General features: G+C 60.8%; 1 protein-coding gene across 10 annotated transcripts in view; it reads right to left on the minus strand.

Moving 5' to 3' along the window:
• LOC116863051 (adhesion G protein-coupled receptor B2) overlaps positions 1 to 12,617 on the minus strand; it is a 36,451-nt gene extending 23,834 nt beyond the window's left edge. For 6 of the 10 annotated variants that reach the window (XM_032850546.1, XM_032850545.1, XM_032850544.1 and 3 more), the window contains exon 1: positions 4,598 to 5,411. In XM_032850546.1, the coding sequence (XP_032706437.1) occupies positions 4,598 to 5,411 (814 nt within the window). Of the gene's footprint in view, positions 1 to 4,597; positions 5,427 to 12,377 lie in introns of those variants that run through there. The other 4 variants (XM_032850549.1, XM_032850548.1, XM_032850542.1 and 1 more) reach the window with 2 other exon arrangements.
• Between the last annotated feature and the right edge of the window lie 656 nt (positions 12,618 to 13,273).

Here is a 13,273-nt window from a genome sequence, read left to right on the forward strand (position 1 = left end):
CCTTCCAGGTCTCTTTTAATTAGGGTGAGTTCCTACCAATCTGCCTGGGGTGGTATATTTTGTGCCTGCCCTGATGTCAGGAATAGGACCCCTTCCCCTACTTTAAAACCTCAGAAATGTCCCAGTTAAATAATAAATTATAGGGCTGCTTTACTTTTAATCCTTCCAAACGCACACAAGATAAAAGTCCCCAGCACGTGCTCATTTCTCTTTCTAACAAATCGAGAGGAAAGACAAGCAGCTAGTTAGAATTTACTACCGTCGCTTTGTTTTCACTACGGTTGTCTCTTCCGTTATCTTCTCCTTCAAATAAGTGATACTCCCTTTCTGTTTATGATGTGAAATTTCTTCCTAATACATTTGACTTTAAAAGTGATTCAATTAAAAAAAAATTTCACGGGCTAGTGGATTCCTATCCAGTCCTCAAAACCCAACTCCGAATCACCTTCTCTAGACTGCCTTCCCCCCACTCTGTGGTTGAATCCCTCACTCTTCCTCCTCCCTTGACCTCTGGTCCATGTACATCATACCTACCGAACTAAATTAGGACACCAAGTGGCGACCAACTAGGGATTTACCACGTATGAGACACTGGGCTAAGCACTGACCCACAGTCTCTTGCTTCATCTTCATGGTAACTCCGTGAATAGGCTCTACTAGCAATTTTACAGGTGGTAAAGTGAAGGTGAGGACACAGCTAGTCAGTGGTGGGGTTGGGAACTGAACCAGGGACTGGGCGACTTCAGCCTGTGATCACTGTCCCCTAGTGGTGGCTCTCCCCAATCAGAGGGCAGGTATGTCTGGCTCATCTCGGATCTCATCCACTCAGAGACGCCCCGAGGCCTGGCACACACTCCACTCTGATAAAGACATGAAGATGTGCATGTTGGACAGGCTGGGACTGGGTCCCTGCTGAGATGTCTCAGGAATCTGCCCCCGCCCCCACCATCCTGTAACGGAGCACACAGAGCTCCAGCGGCACGGGTCGGGACTGGAAGAACCTTCTCTAGGTCTCCCTGCCCTCTCGCTCCTGCTCTGAGAGAGGCCCAGCCTCCCCAGTGTCTGAGCCCCAAACAAGCAGTGAAGGCTGCGTTTCCTGCCACCAGACAAGCCTGGCCAAAAGAGGACAGCAGGGCGTGAGCGCTGGGAGGAGAAAGACCAATCGAGGACTGGGTTGGGCAGGTAGAAGTAGCTTCCTGGAGGAAACAGGGCTTGAGCAGCTTTGGGAAGAATGAGGAAGATCTGGATAACCGAGGGCAAAGGGCATTCTAGGAAACAGCCAAGCACAGGTGGGGAGTCCAGCAAGCAGGGACTCCGGGGCCAGTGAGGAGCCCCGGTCAAGGGCAGGATAGAATCAGAAGGAAGACTGAATAGCAGGGGGCAGTGGGGTCTGGGATGGGGCCGGAATGCCAGGTTCAAGAGTCTAGGACGCGACAGGGAGTCTGGGGATTGGATCAGGGAAGTGATATGCAGAGGACGAGAGGTCCTGAGGCCCCCAGGGGCAGCCCCTTGTCCAAGTCACCCTACAGCAATGGCAGAGCGGGGATGTGAACTTTTGCCGCAGGAATGGAGCCGGGGTGATGGGGAGGTGGGTGAGTGGTAACCAGCCAAGGATGGAACAGTGGCTCTGGGGAGGGCAGAGTGTGTGAGAGAGGAGGGGGAGGGCTGCCAGAGCGAAAGACACCTTCTCCCGGGTATCACTCCACACAGCCCTCCCCACTGGCCTGTGCCTCATCAGGTCACGAGGGTCTGCGGGCAGGAACTGCGGGGTGGCAGCTCTCTCTTCCACCCCCCAACTGCGCCCCCGATTCCTGCCCCGGCCTCGGCCGGCATCCGCTGAGCTCCTTCCTGCCTGCCTTCCCTTTCTTCCTCTCTCCCCACTTAACAGATTGCGGCAGCAAGATGGCACAAATTTATGGCTCAACTCACCAAAAATAACAAGAGATCTATCAAAGGCAGTTTGCGTGAAATTAACAGGCGCCTGTACCCTCTTGTCAAGTGCACTCAGCTCTGAGGCGGGCCCCGGCACTCCGCTCCAGCGCTGCCCACCAGCGCCCGGCCTCGTGGCCCTTCCAGCAGCGCCCCAGCCCCACTCTACTTGGCCTTGCCATGCACTCCACTCAGGGTCTCCCAGGGAAGGGGAGCACCACTCCCTTGCTGAAGTACCTGGCAGAGGGGCCAGGCCAAGGGTCTTACTCTCCCTGCTCGCCACCATCCCCACCAATCTTGTCCTCAATCTGGCAGTTCCACGTGCGAGCCGGTTCTCCCCGGGCTGGTACGTGTGTCCAGCTGGCCCAGCGGGGCAGGGGTGGTGCTGCCACCAGGCCAAAGTGCCCTGAGCCCTGATGATGTCTTGGCCCTCCGACGCCCCCTGCCACATGGAACGAACTAAGCCATATGTCCATTGTCTCTTGCCCCGAAGAGATTGAGCAGAATGAAGGAGGTGGCAGAGAGGGAAAGTCTCTTGCCTGCCTGCCGGGGAAAGGAAGGAAGTCTGGGCAGCAGTGTCCTGTGCCAGCCCACTTAGGAAGACAGACGCCACCTCAGCCCTGGCAACTCCCCCCAAGGGCCCTCCCTCCAGGCAACCCAAAGAGCATCCTGAAAACAGGCCAAGCAGGATAAGGAGCAAGAGCTGAGGTCAGGCGTGGAACAGCTGGGAGCCTGAGGCTCCCTGCTCGGAGATGATACCAGGCCTCGTGCCCAGGGACTGGGAGCATCCAATCTCCACGCATCCCCAGTCCCAGAGGCCCCTGCAGAGGCTGTGATGATGATGGCAACCATGGTGGCCTTCCCATAAGCAGCCCTCTCTGACTCCCAAAGACACCCCAACTATCAACCAACTCCTGCTTCCGGCTTCCCCCACCCCAGCTGGCTGCTCCTGGCTCCGTGCTCCACATGGCAGCCTGCCCAGATGCTGCTCGCCCATGAGGGGAGAGCCTTGCTCCGTCCACTGCGGACCACTGGGCCAATGGACCACAGGGAAATCCAGACAAAAGAGCCTGCCCTCTGCTGAGCATGATGGGGGATGCCCCCACAGAGTCCTAGGCAGTGACCGCCAGGCAGGAAGAGCCATAAACCTCCTGATATACGCCTGGCACTCTCCGCCGATGTTCGACAAAGAAGCGAAATTCAATTTCTTCCAGCAGGCACTAAATCCCAGGCCGGCCTCCAGGGCCTGTAACCTGCCCACGGCCTGGCTGTCACTCGGACGGCTTCATCGACCAATGTTAAAGGCCAAGCTGGCCAGGAGAAGAGGCCAGAGCAAGGCCACTGGGCACTTGCCGTGGATAGGCATGGTGCCAGATGTCTCCTGGGGGAGGCTGAGGAGCCTCCCCCCACCGCATTGGGAGAGGCCACGGTCACGATAACTAGCCCCTCTAATAGAGAGATATCTCCCCATTTTACAGATGAAGAAACTGATGCCAAAAGATGGGATCCGCGGAAGGGGACGGTCAAAAGCGGTGCCCAACTCCAGGGCTCTGGCCTCCAAAGTAGGGGCGGGGACAGGTCATACTCCAACATTCCTAGTGGCCCTCACACAAGACCCCTTGCCTCCCTGTAAATACTCGCAGGCAGATCTAGATGCTTCTTCTGACTTCCAGCCCTGCATGACATCCTCATACTGGTAGGCCAGGACCTGTTACCCCAAATGGGGAAACTGAGGCCCGGAGAGGGAGGGAACTCCCTCTTAGCACCAGAGCTGGGGACCGGATCCCAGATCTACCTTCCTCCCAACCCACTCCCTGCCAGGTACCCTGGCCAGTCTTGGGACTCGGGATCCAGACGAGGGGATGGGGGGCCTTGAAGCTGCAGGAAGGAGGGTGGGCTGAAGGTGGCTGTGCTGAGGGAGCTGTTGTGGGAGCAAGAGCCGCCAGGACTTGAGGGCTCGCAGAGCTTTTGCCCAGTCAGCAGGAAGCTCTAGCAGCTGGCAGCCTCGGTCCCAGAAGACATGGGCCCAGAGGGGGAGATGGGGGATGCTGGGAGCTGAGCCAGTCCAGCCCTCCAAGGCAGCCTCGAAGCCGGGGCCTCTTCACCCAGGCACATTCTTCTGCACCTCCCTCTGCCCTGACCCTGGGGCCACTGCCAAAAGTCACTGACCCGTTTGGACAGGAACAAGTCCCTGCTCCCTGCTGACTCTCTGGCCTCCAGGCAAACTTGTCAACTTGCAGTGCCAGAACCTGCCACGCTCACTCCCAGCTTGGGGCCTTTGTTCGCACCGCTCCCTCTGCCTGGAATGCCCTGACCGCTTCTTTGGCTTGGCTGGCTTCCACTCGTCCTTCAGATCTCTGCTCCTGTATCACTTCCTTCAGGAAGCCTTCCTTGATTGCCCAGTGTGGAGCGTCCTCTCCCCAGGTTCACCACACCACACTGGCCGATCTCTGCCCCCCATTCACCCTGCCCAGACTGCAACCTCTTCGAGAGTGAGGTCTAACCCAAATTCATTTCAGGGACCCCAACATCGGAACAAGGCCGGACACAGAGGGGACGTGGGTGAAGGACCACACGAATGGCCTGGGGGATCTGTCCAGACAGGCATCAGAGGGCCCCCTGGGCCGCCTTGACGTACCCACCCCACCAGGGCCCTGCTCAGACTCACCATATCTCATCTCGGTGGTAAACAGGTCATTGCTGCTCCCTGAATGTAAATCGGCCTCAGCGGGAGGGGCCGGGCCCCCAGGCACCAGGGCATTGGACAGAGTGTGGGCAGCAGGAGGGCCTGGAGGCGTGGTGGTGGCGGGAGCGGCCCCCGCCTCCCCGGGGCAGCTGCAGCCGGGCTGGGCGAAGCCACAGGCCCGGCCGGCCACGCGGCCGCACTCCTCGCTCCAGCGGCAGAGGACGCCGCAGGTGAACTGGCTGGAGTTGTTGTTGTTGATGAGCAAGACCTCGACGAAGCGGAAGGCCAGGGCGGCGGGCGCTAGCAGGCGTGGGGCCTCTGAGGGCTCTGCCGACAGGCACAGCTGTACGAAGTTCTTGTCGAAGTGCAGGAAGGTGAAGGGGCCCGAGCCGCCGCACAGCTCCAGCCCCGCTGCCGCCTCCTCTTCCTCCTCTGGCTGCCCCGCCTCGGCCTCGGCCTCAGCCTCAGCCCGGGCCCCCGCCGCCTCCTCGGGGCTAGGCCGCAGGCAGGTGAAGTTGACCAGATAGTGGTCCAGGGGCAGCAGACGGGGGGCGAAGTGAGTGCACACCTGCTCCTGGCGGTTGAAGCGCAGGTAGAGGGAGTACTTGGTGGGGTCGGGGTTCTCCAGGGTCCAGGAGCAGCCCGAGGCGATGGTGGGGAAGAGGTCCTGCAGTGAGAAGGCCCCGTAGAGCACGCCCGAGGCCAGGGCGGAGCAGGCGCTGGGGGCGGGGTCGAAGGCGGCGGCCAGGCGCAGGGACAGAATCACAGATAGTAAGAGGGGACAGGCTGGGGTCATCCTATGTCCCTTGCCCTGTGGAGAGAGATGGTGGTCAGCGGTCCCAGGCACGGCCAGCCTGAGCCCTCAGTCTCCTGTGGCTCACTCCTGGTGAGCCTCGTGGTGACGACTCTGAAGTCACCCATGTCCACCTGTGTGGTCTTAGATGGGAGGACTCCACTGCGAGGAGCCTCGGTCACCTTACCTGTACAATGAAAGCATGTGGGAGAGTGCCTGACTCTGGCAGCCCTTAAGAAAACACATCAGTTGTTGTCTCTGTGATTGTCTCTGTTGTCTCTGTCACCCTGTGATTCCTCGGTCAGTCCCACCAGCCACGGGCACCTGGCCTGACTCTTGGATCTAGCCCCGTCCCCGCCACCCAACCGGAACTCTCCAGAACCCTTGCTCTCAGTCGCAGTGTATCGTGATCAGCTGTGAGGCGTGTCACGCGTAATCCAGTGGCAACTGTCAAAGGAGCAATGTTTGACAACAATTTGCTTTTTTATAAATCAGAGCAATTCAAGGTTATTCCCGGAACAATATTCTCACTTGCTTTACTGAGTGGGTGGGGAAAGGGGAGAAGTTACTGGCGAGCCAGGGGCTGGAGAAACCTGAGCCACGCGCATGGAGGGGATGTAGCAAGGATGAATGTCATGAGTACTTATGGGGTGGGTTTCCTAGTGGAAACAATGGGGGGAGGCATCTGCAAAATGGGTGCACTCTTCCCCTTACCCTTTCTTCCCTTCCTGCCATGGGGTTATCTTCCCAGGCCTGGCTCAGGGCCCGCTACTCCCAGTGAGACCACCAAGCCATCTCCCAGCTTGCAGCTCCTACAGCCCTTGCCTGCGAGTCCATAGCCCTGGTCATCACCTCTATCCCCTGCTGTCCCCCCAAGGCTAGCTCATTCATCTCAAGGAGTCTTCAATCTCCTAGGAGTGGAGACAAGAGTTCACCGATGTCTCCCTCCCGGCCAAGTGCTGCACGGAGCTGAATGCCCAGCAGGTGTGAATGTACTCCTGGTGTGGGCAGGCAACCAGGACCCAGGCCACACCCTGACAGATACGCAGGGTGGTCAGGCCCAAGTGGACAAAAGCTGGTGGGCAGGGCGCCTGCAGGTACCCTCCCACCCACCAGGCCAGGCCAGAGCCACTGCCCACAGCCCGCCCAGCCTCCACCCTAGCTGTCCAGAAAACAGAGCCTGGCACCTAGGCTGGCTCAGTCCTGCTTCCAGCCCTGCCCCCGAGGTGATCCACGATGCCTCCCTCCTCCATGCCAGCAGCATAGCTCACAGCACTGGATGGGCCCCTAGAGCCTGGTTGCTCCACATTAGAGGAGAAAAGATGAGGCTCCAAAAGGGGCAGCAACCTGCTCAAGATCACACAAGAGAGATCCAGCTGGGAGTAGAAGCCTGGATCTGAAGCCCCTGGCCTGCGGTTCCCTCTGGTCCACCAACAACCTCTTGCTCCATCCCCTTCCTTGCCCAGGCTTCAGGCCCAAAAGACAAGCCATTAGCTCTGGGAACTTGAGTCACAAACAGAGAATAATTCACAGGTGTAGCCAGATGTTCCCAAGACCCAAAGGCTCCTCAGGCACAGATTTCCCCTTGGCTTTTTGGGAGCCTCAACAGAGGCTGGCAGGGCAGGGGTGGGCGGGCAGGAATTAGCACCCCAGAATTCCAATCCCTGTGCAGCATCCAAGGAACGCCTCACTGCCCCAGATCCCGCACCTGCCCCTCCTCAACTATGGGGGAGAGGGTGGGTAGAGGGACCAGCTCAGGCAGGCTCATTTACTGGGGAGGAGCCACCCCACCCTCTTCCAGAGACCCGTGTGGAGTTATTCAGCAGAAGTCAGAACAGGCTGCATCTCCACTGCTCTCGCCAGAACTGACAAAGGGACGCAGGAGCCCTGCCATCCCTGCCCCACATCATGCCTGTCCCAAACCGTGCAGCCCGCCCGGCCCGCTGCGGCACCAGCAAAGCCAGGAGCTGATGATGAGTGACATCCGATCCCCCCCGCTGCCCCCAATTATTTTTAAGCAGGCTGCAAAATTCAGGCCATAGCTACAGCTCAGCAGAGGGGAGGTGGGGGCTCATTATAACTGGCCTCGCCTCCCCCACTTAGAGCAGGGTGGGGACTACTACACGCGTACACACACACACACACACGCACGCATGCACAAGCTTGAACATTGCTTTGCCGTGTGCACCAAGGCACATATGCACAGACTCATGAAAAGACAGGTGTTCACAGGCATTCTGCACATGAACAGATACCCATGCACACAAACACACACACAGATCAGTGAAGCCACTGTGAATTCACACGCACACTAGGGTACAGGCACTCACATGTACAAGGCATGAAGAGCCAACCACTTAAACACTTGCACAGGGAGGCAAATGTACTCTGCTCGTGTGAATACATCCAGGTAGCTGGCTCTTTGAGGCTTTAGCTCATGACAGCTAAGTGTCAGGCAGGATCTGACTTGCAGCTCCTTCCTTTGTGTGCAGTTCCTGAAGATGGGGGGCTCAGACCCCGCCCCCAACCCTGCCTCCTGGGCCTCAGCCGCTCCCTCCTCCACAGCCCTGACCAATCAAGAAGACCTAGGTCTAGACCCTCCGAGGTGCAGCCCAGCTTCTGCACAACTGAGCCACCTTGAAACCCTGCCTAAGCCCCCTCCTCCGCTCAGTCTCCTTCAGACACCCCCTTCACACCAACTGTGAAATTTCACCTGGGGTCTCTATAACCCTCGTGGTTCCTTCAGTGACATAAGACTTCTGGGGGCCCTTTATTTTAACATCATTCCCCATCCATAAAAAAAAAAGCAAAAAGCCTAATTCCAAGCTAAGTCAGAGAGAGCCTCTCCTGGGAGGGGACCTAGAAGAATCCTTATGTCACAGGCAGCCCGGGTGGTCATGGGCCATGATCACCCTCCCTGAGCCTCAGTTTCCCCCTCTGTGGAATGGAGACCATGACCCCTGCCCTCAGGACTGGGCCACCCTTCTCATTCAGCCTCCCGGTGAGTTCCTAGCACGGAGCCTGGCCCAGGCTGAGGACTCACGTGCTCACTTCCCCTTCTTCCCTCCTTCTGAGAACCTCACAAACTCCCTGATTCCCTACTGAGGTCCACCACTATCTCTGGGAAGGCCCTTTGGGCTGAAACACGGAAAGTACTTTGCTACCTCCAAGCCCAGCACGATCACAAACGTGCCCAAGAGCTGTAGAGGACAGGTATGGAGCTCAGCTCTGAGGAAGAACTTCCTGGGTCAGGAGGTTAATGGAGAGGATAATCAAAAGTCCTCCTCCCTCACTCAGGATTTCAGTGGGCTGAGATGGGTGAGCTGCCGGTTGGCATAATCTCAGTCTCCCTTGGGAGACTTGGGCTACCCCCTTGGGCTTCTTCCACCACATGCCTGTCACCCGCCAGCAGAACTGAGAATCCCACCCTCTGCCCAAGCACACTGAGACCCTGTTCCTCCCCAACCCGACAGGCCGCCGGCCTCGGGCTTCCCCTTCTGTACCGAAGAGGGAATCGGAGGCTTTCGCAGCAGCTGGCAGGGACAAGACTGGAGACGCGGGGTGGGGGGGGGGCACCTCAGGGCAAGGGCTGGGGCTCTGGGATCCCCGGGATCGACCCCCTTGCGCCCTGCGGGCTGTGAGCAGCGGTGCTGGGCAGCGGAGCGCCAGGAGGCGGGGCCCCGGGCGGGGGAGGGGTGGCGGTGGGGGAGGGGGCGAGGCGGTGCGCGCATGGGTCGCGTTTATCCACCTGGCAGCTCCAATTCGCCGGCCCGTCACTCACCCTCCGCCTCCCAGGCACTCGCTGCGGGGCCGAGCCCAGGCCGACACGCGGGTGGGGACCCTCCACTCGGGGCCTTCGGGTCCCCTGCCCATGCACCGGCCGGGTGGCAGGATCCTTAAGACCCTGGGCGGGGGGGTTCTCCCGGAGCTCTGATACCCAGGAGGGCGCCCACCTCCATCCAGTTTCTGGAGCTGGTGGGCAGGACCGAGGGGAGGGGGCTCTCCGAGTGCGGCGCCGCCTTCTCCACAAGGCAAAGAGGGCCACTCCTCCTCTAGCTCTGGGGTCTTTCGGCTGGGGGAGGGGCCCTCCCGCACAACACTTCGGGGGGGTGGAGGGGGCGGGGCCGTGAGGGCGGCGGGGGGGGGGAGGGGGCGGTGACTCAGCCGCCCTCCGCCCGCCTCCCCGGAACTTTGCAGCAGCTGGAGCCGCCGTTGCTACAGGAACCGAAAGCTTTTGTTCCCCAATGTCAGGGCTGCCCGGGCAGACTGGAGGCTGGGAGGCTGCAACTCCCCGGTGGGACCCAGACCCAGCCACACTGCCCAGAGGGCTTCCAGCAGCCAAACGCCACAGATTCGAGCGTTCTCTCTCCCCCTCACCCGCCCTTCCTCCCGGCAAAGCCAGGTTTCTTCGAACTCTTGGGGTCCTCAGGCCAGGTCGCCCCCTAACTCTGACCTGGAGCATTAACTGTCCTGGAAAGTTCCCGATGGCATCTGACCCCCTGGGGAGAGGTAAGAGGTTCCTCTGTGCACCATGTACTCTTCTGTGGCTGATTTCCCACGTGGGCCCCCCTAACAGGCAAGCCTACCTTTGGGGACCTTGTCTTGGGTTTCTTCCTTGCATTTATCCTACCTCCCCAGACCCTACACTTGAACCAGAACCTCAGAAGCCTTGGCCTGGCTTTCACTGATGAGCCTGTGGCCAGAGCAGATCCCAGAGCAGTCCAGTGGGATGGTGAAGGATGGGTGAGGGAGGGGAGAGGCTGACAGTCACAGGCTCCCTGGACCCTCTCTGGGAGCTGGGTGGTTTCTGGCTTTATGATCCTGGGGGTTAGAGTGAAGTCACTAGAACCTGTTCTGCACTTTTCCTCTGGGAATAGGAATGGTGTGGAGAGGGGCCTGACCTTGCTCTTAAAGACAGCCCAATAAACCAATCGTTGTTGAGCATTACTAGGTGCCAGACATTCTATACAATCTAATTTCATTCTCCCAGCAACTCTATGAGGCATTTATCACTGACCCATTTTATAGAGGGCCACCTGAGGCTCAGAAATGTTACACAGCCTGCCCAGGTCACAAAGCTTTTTGAACCCAGGTCATCTGGCCAAAAGCTGACTTACTATCTACTTACTCAACTCCGTTACCTGGGTGTTGGGAGGGAGAGAAGAGGGCAGAGACCAGCTGAGACTTCACTTGGGGTTACAGAAATGCCTACCGCACGCGCGCACACACACACACACACACACACACACACCTCAGGCTAGACCTCTCCCTTTCTCAAGAGTGATGGGGGAAGGGGGATAGAAGAGGGGAGAAGAGAAGGCAGAGAAGAAGGGGGGGGGATCTGTCAATCTCAGTCCAGGGAAGACCCTCCCTCAAGCCTCACCACCACCACCATCAAGGCATAACCCATCCAGAGTCCCCACTGACCCCTATGGCAGCAGGGCGACAGTCCCCAGGTGCCTGCTCTGTCCTAGGGCCAGGTGGACTCCCCCACCGCCTATGCCATGCCCAAACAGGACTAAGCCCACCTTGCCCCCACCCACCACCTAGTGGGGACTGCCATAGGGTAGACAGAGGCTCCCTGGGGACACCTGCCCAAGCCTAAAAGAGCCCATCCAGACCATCTCAAATCTAGCGGTCATTACTGCTGGTCTGTCCCTGCTAGCTCAAAGGGCTCCTGAATTCCTGCTGGGATAAGCCTTCTACCCCACCCCACCCCACCTCACCCCACCCCATCCCCAGAGCAGAGGATCTGACAACCAGAACTGTTCCCACACGGCTAGCACGAGGGGGCACCCGGCCTCGCCCGCCAACCTCTTCTTCCCCAGGGACTTCCCAGCGCCAGTCCCGCAGCCACCACTGCTGCTCCGGCTGCGGAAACCTGGGGCTACCCGCGGAAGGAAAAGGGGCGGCAGGTCCAGGACTGCGGGCAGGGGGCGCCAGAGGACGCCCAGGGGCCCGGCGGCAGCTGGCGAGGCGGGCAGGAGGACAGTATCTCTGGCCCGGGAGCCCCTCCCCCCGCGGGCACCAGACCCTTCACCCGCTCTGCACCGGCCGCGGCGCAGAGGACTTCCCTCGTACCGAGCTGACTGCGGGAGTGGCCGCCAACTTCACAACCTACAACCCCCCCCGCCCCCACCCCATCATGCCAGTCCCCGGGGCTGCGGGAGGGTGCGTTTGGTGCCCGGCTCTATGCCCCAGGGGTGGGAAGAGAAGGATGGGGGATGGACAGACTCCGACCAAAGATGGACACGGGAGCCAGGGATGCAGGGCCAGTCGAGATCCTGGCCGGGGAGGAGGGGGCTCGGAGCAGACATGGGGTACACGGCCCCAAGTCCAGGCTGAGGGGGAGGAGACCTGCAGCAGAGATTGGCGAGGGATAGAGAGACTCCAGGCAGATATGGGGGAGGAGGCATCGGGACAGAAATAAGAAGGGAAGCATGGTCGGGGTACTGGCGCGGGGAAAGGCAGTAACTATGGGCAGACATGGATGGGAATAGGAAGGACTCTGGGCAGAGATGAAGTGGAGGGGAGGAGCAGGGTCCGGCATCCAGACGAGGAGGGGCGATTAAGGGGGAATACACAGTCGAGCTGCAGGTTGGAGAAAGGGGCTCTAATCAAGGTGGGGGGCGCACTGCCAGGATCCAGGCTAAGATAAGAAGAGACTCCAGACAGCAATGGGGGTAAGGTCTGGGTCAGGATTTGAGGGGGGGGGCTTTAGCAGAAATGGGTAAGGGGAAGAGGGTGGAAAAGGGACTTACCAGAGATGAAAGGGGCTTCGGCCCCAGGCTTGGAAGTTCCCAAAGAGATGGGAGTGGGTAGATGCAGAAAGAACTCAGTTCGGGAGGGGGAGGATTCAACAGAGATGGGGCAGGGGAGCGCCCGGAGTCCAGGCCGGTGCGGAAACTCGGGACCGCGCCGGGAGGGCTCAGTGCGGGGCCGAGTCGAGGTCTGGGACCGAGCACTCACCTGGGCGCCGTCAGCAGCAGGAGCGGGGGCCGGCGCTGGCGGAGGCAGCCACGGGGCGCAAGTTTGCCATCCCTAAGGCGGGGGCCTGGCCGGGCTCGGGGCAGTTCGAGGCAGCGGCGCGGAGGGGCCGAGGCTCCCGCTCCGCGGAGCGGCGGGTGCAGAAAAGGCGCCGCGGAGCAGCGCGGGGCGGGCGGGCGCCGGGCCGGGCGCGGGCTCCTGCCGCCGCCTCCTCGCCGCCCCCCCCCCGCTCCCCCGCCCCGAGCACCGCCCGCGCCGCGCGCCGCCTCCTATTCGCGGGCGGCGGCCGCAGCCCCGGGCTCCAAAAGCCGGCGCCGCATCCTCGGTCTCTGAGCGCTGCCGCCGCCGCCGCTGCCGCCGCCGCCGCTGCCGCCGCCAAACCCGGTTCCTCCGGCCGCTCCGGCCGCTGCCCGCAGCGCGCGCCGGGCCGAGTGACGGCCGAGGCGGGACGCGGCGCCTGCGCGGGCTGGGCCCGGGAGGGGGCGCGCGCCAGGCCGGGCGCGAGGAGCCGCGGGAGAAGGGGCGGGGGGCGGGGGCGACGCGCGCCGCCTCCTGTTAAAGGGGGAGCAGCGCCAGCCGAGCCAAGCGCACCCTCCTCCTCCCCGCCCTGGGCCCCAGGCGCCGGCGCGGGAGAAGCCCCGGGTAAGCCCCCGCCCCGCCCGCGGCCTCCTGGACCGCAAGATGCGGCGATCCGCGACGCCCCTCCGGCGATACCCCAGGCCAGACGCAGCTCGCGCAGCCAGAGTCTCCGGAGCCCCGGGGGGCTGAAACATTCGCCCCACCCTCCCCCCTGTGCTTTGCAAATTGCATATTCCTGTGCATGCAGGTGCCACTCCCGTGCGCTGAACTTTGCATATGCTTGTGCACACAGGTGCCTG

The sequence above is a fragment of the Lontra canadensis genome, unplaced genomic scaffold (assembly GCF_010015895.1).
Source record: "Lontra canadensis isolate GAN:19392208 unplaced genomic scaffold, GSC_riverotter_1.0 scaffold487, whole genome shotgun sequence".
In the NCBI taxonomy this organism is placed as follows: Eukaryota; Metazoa; Chordata; class Mammalia; order Carnivora; family Mustelidae; genus Lontra; species Lontra canadensis.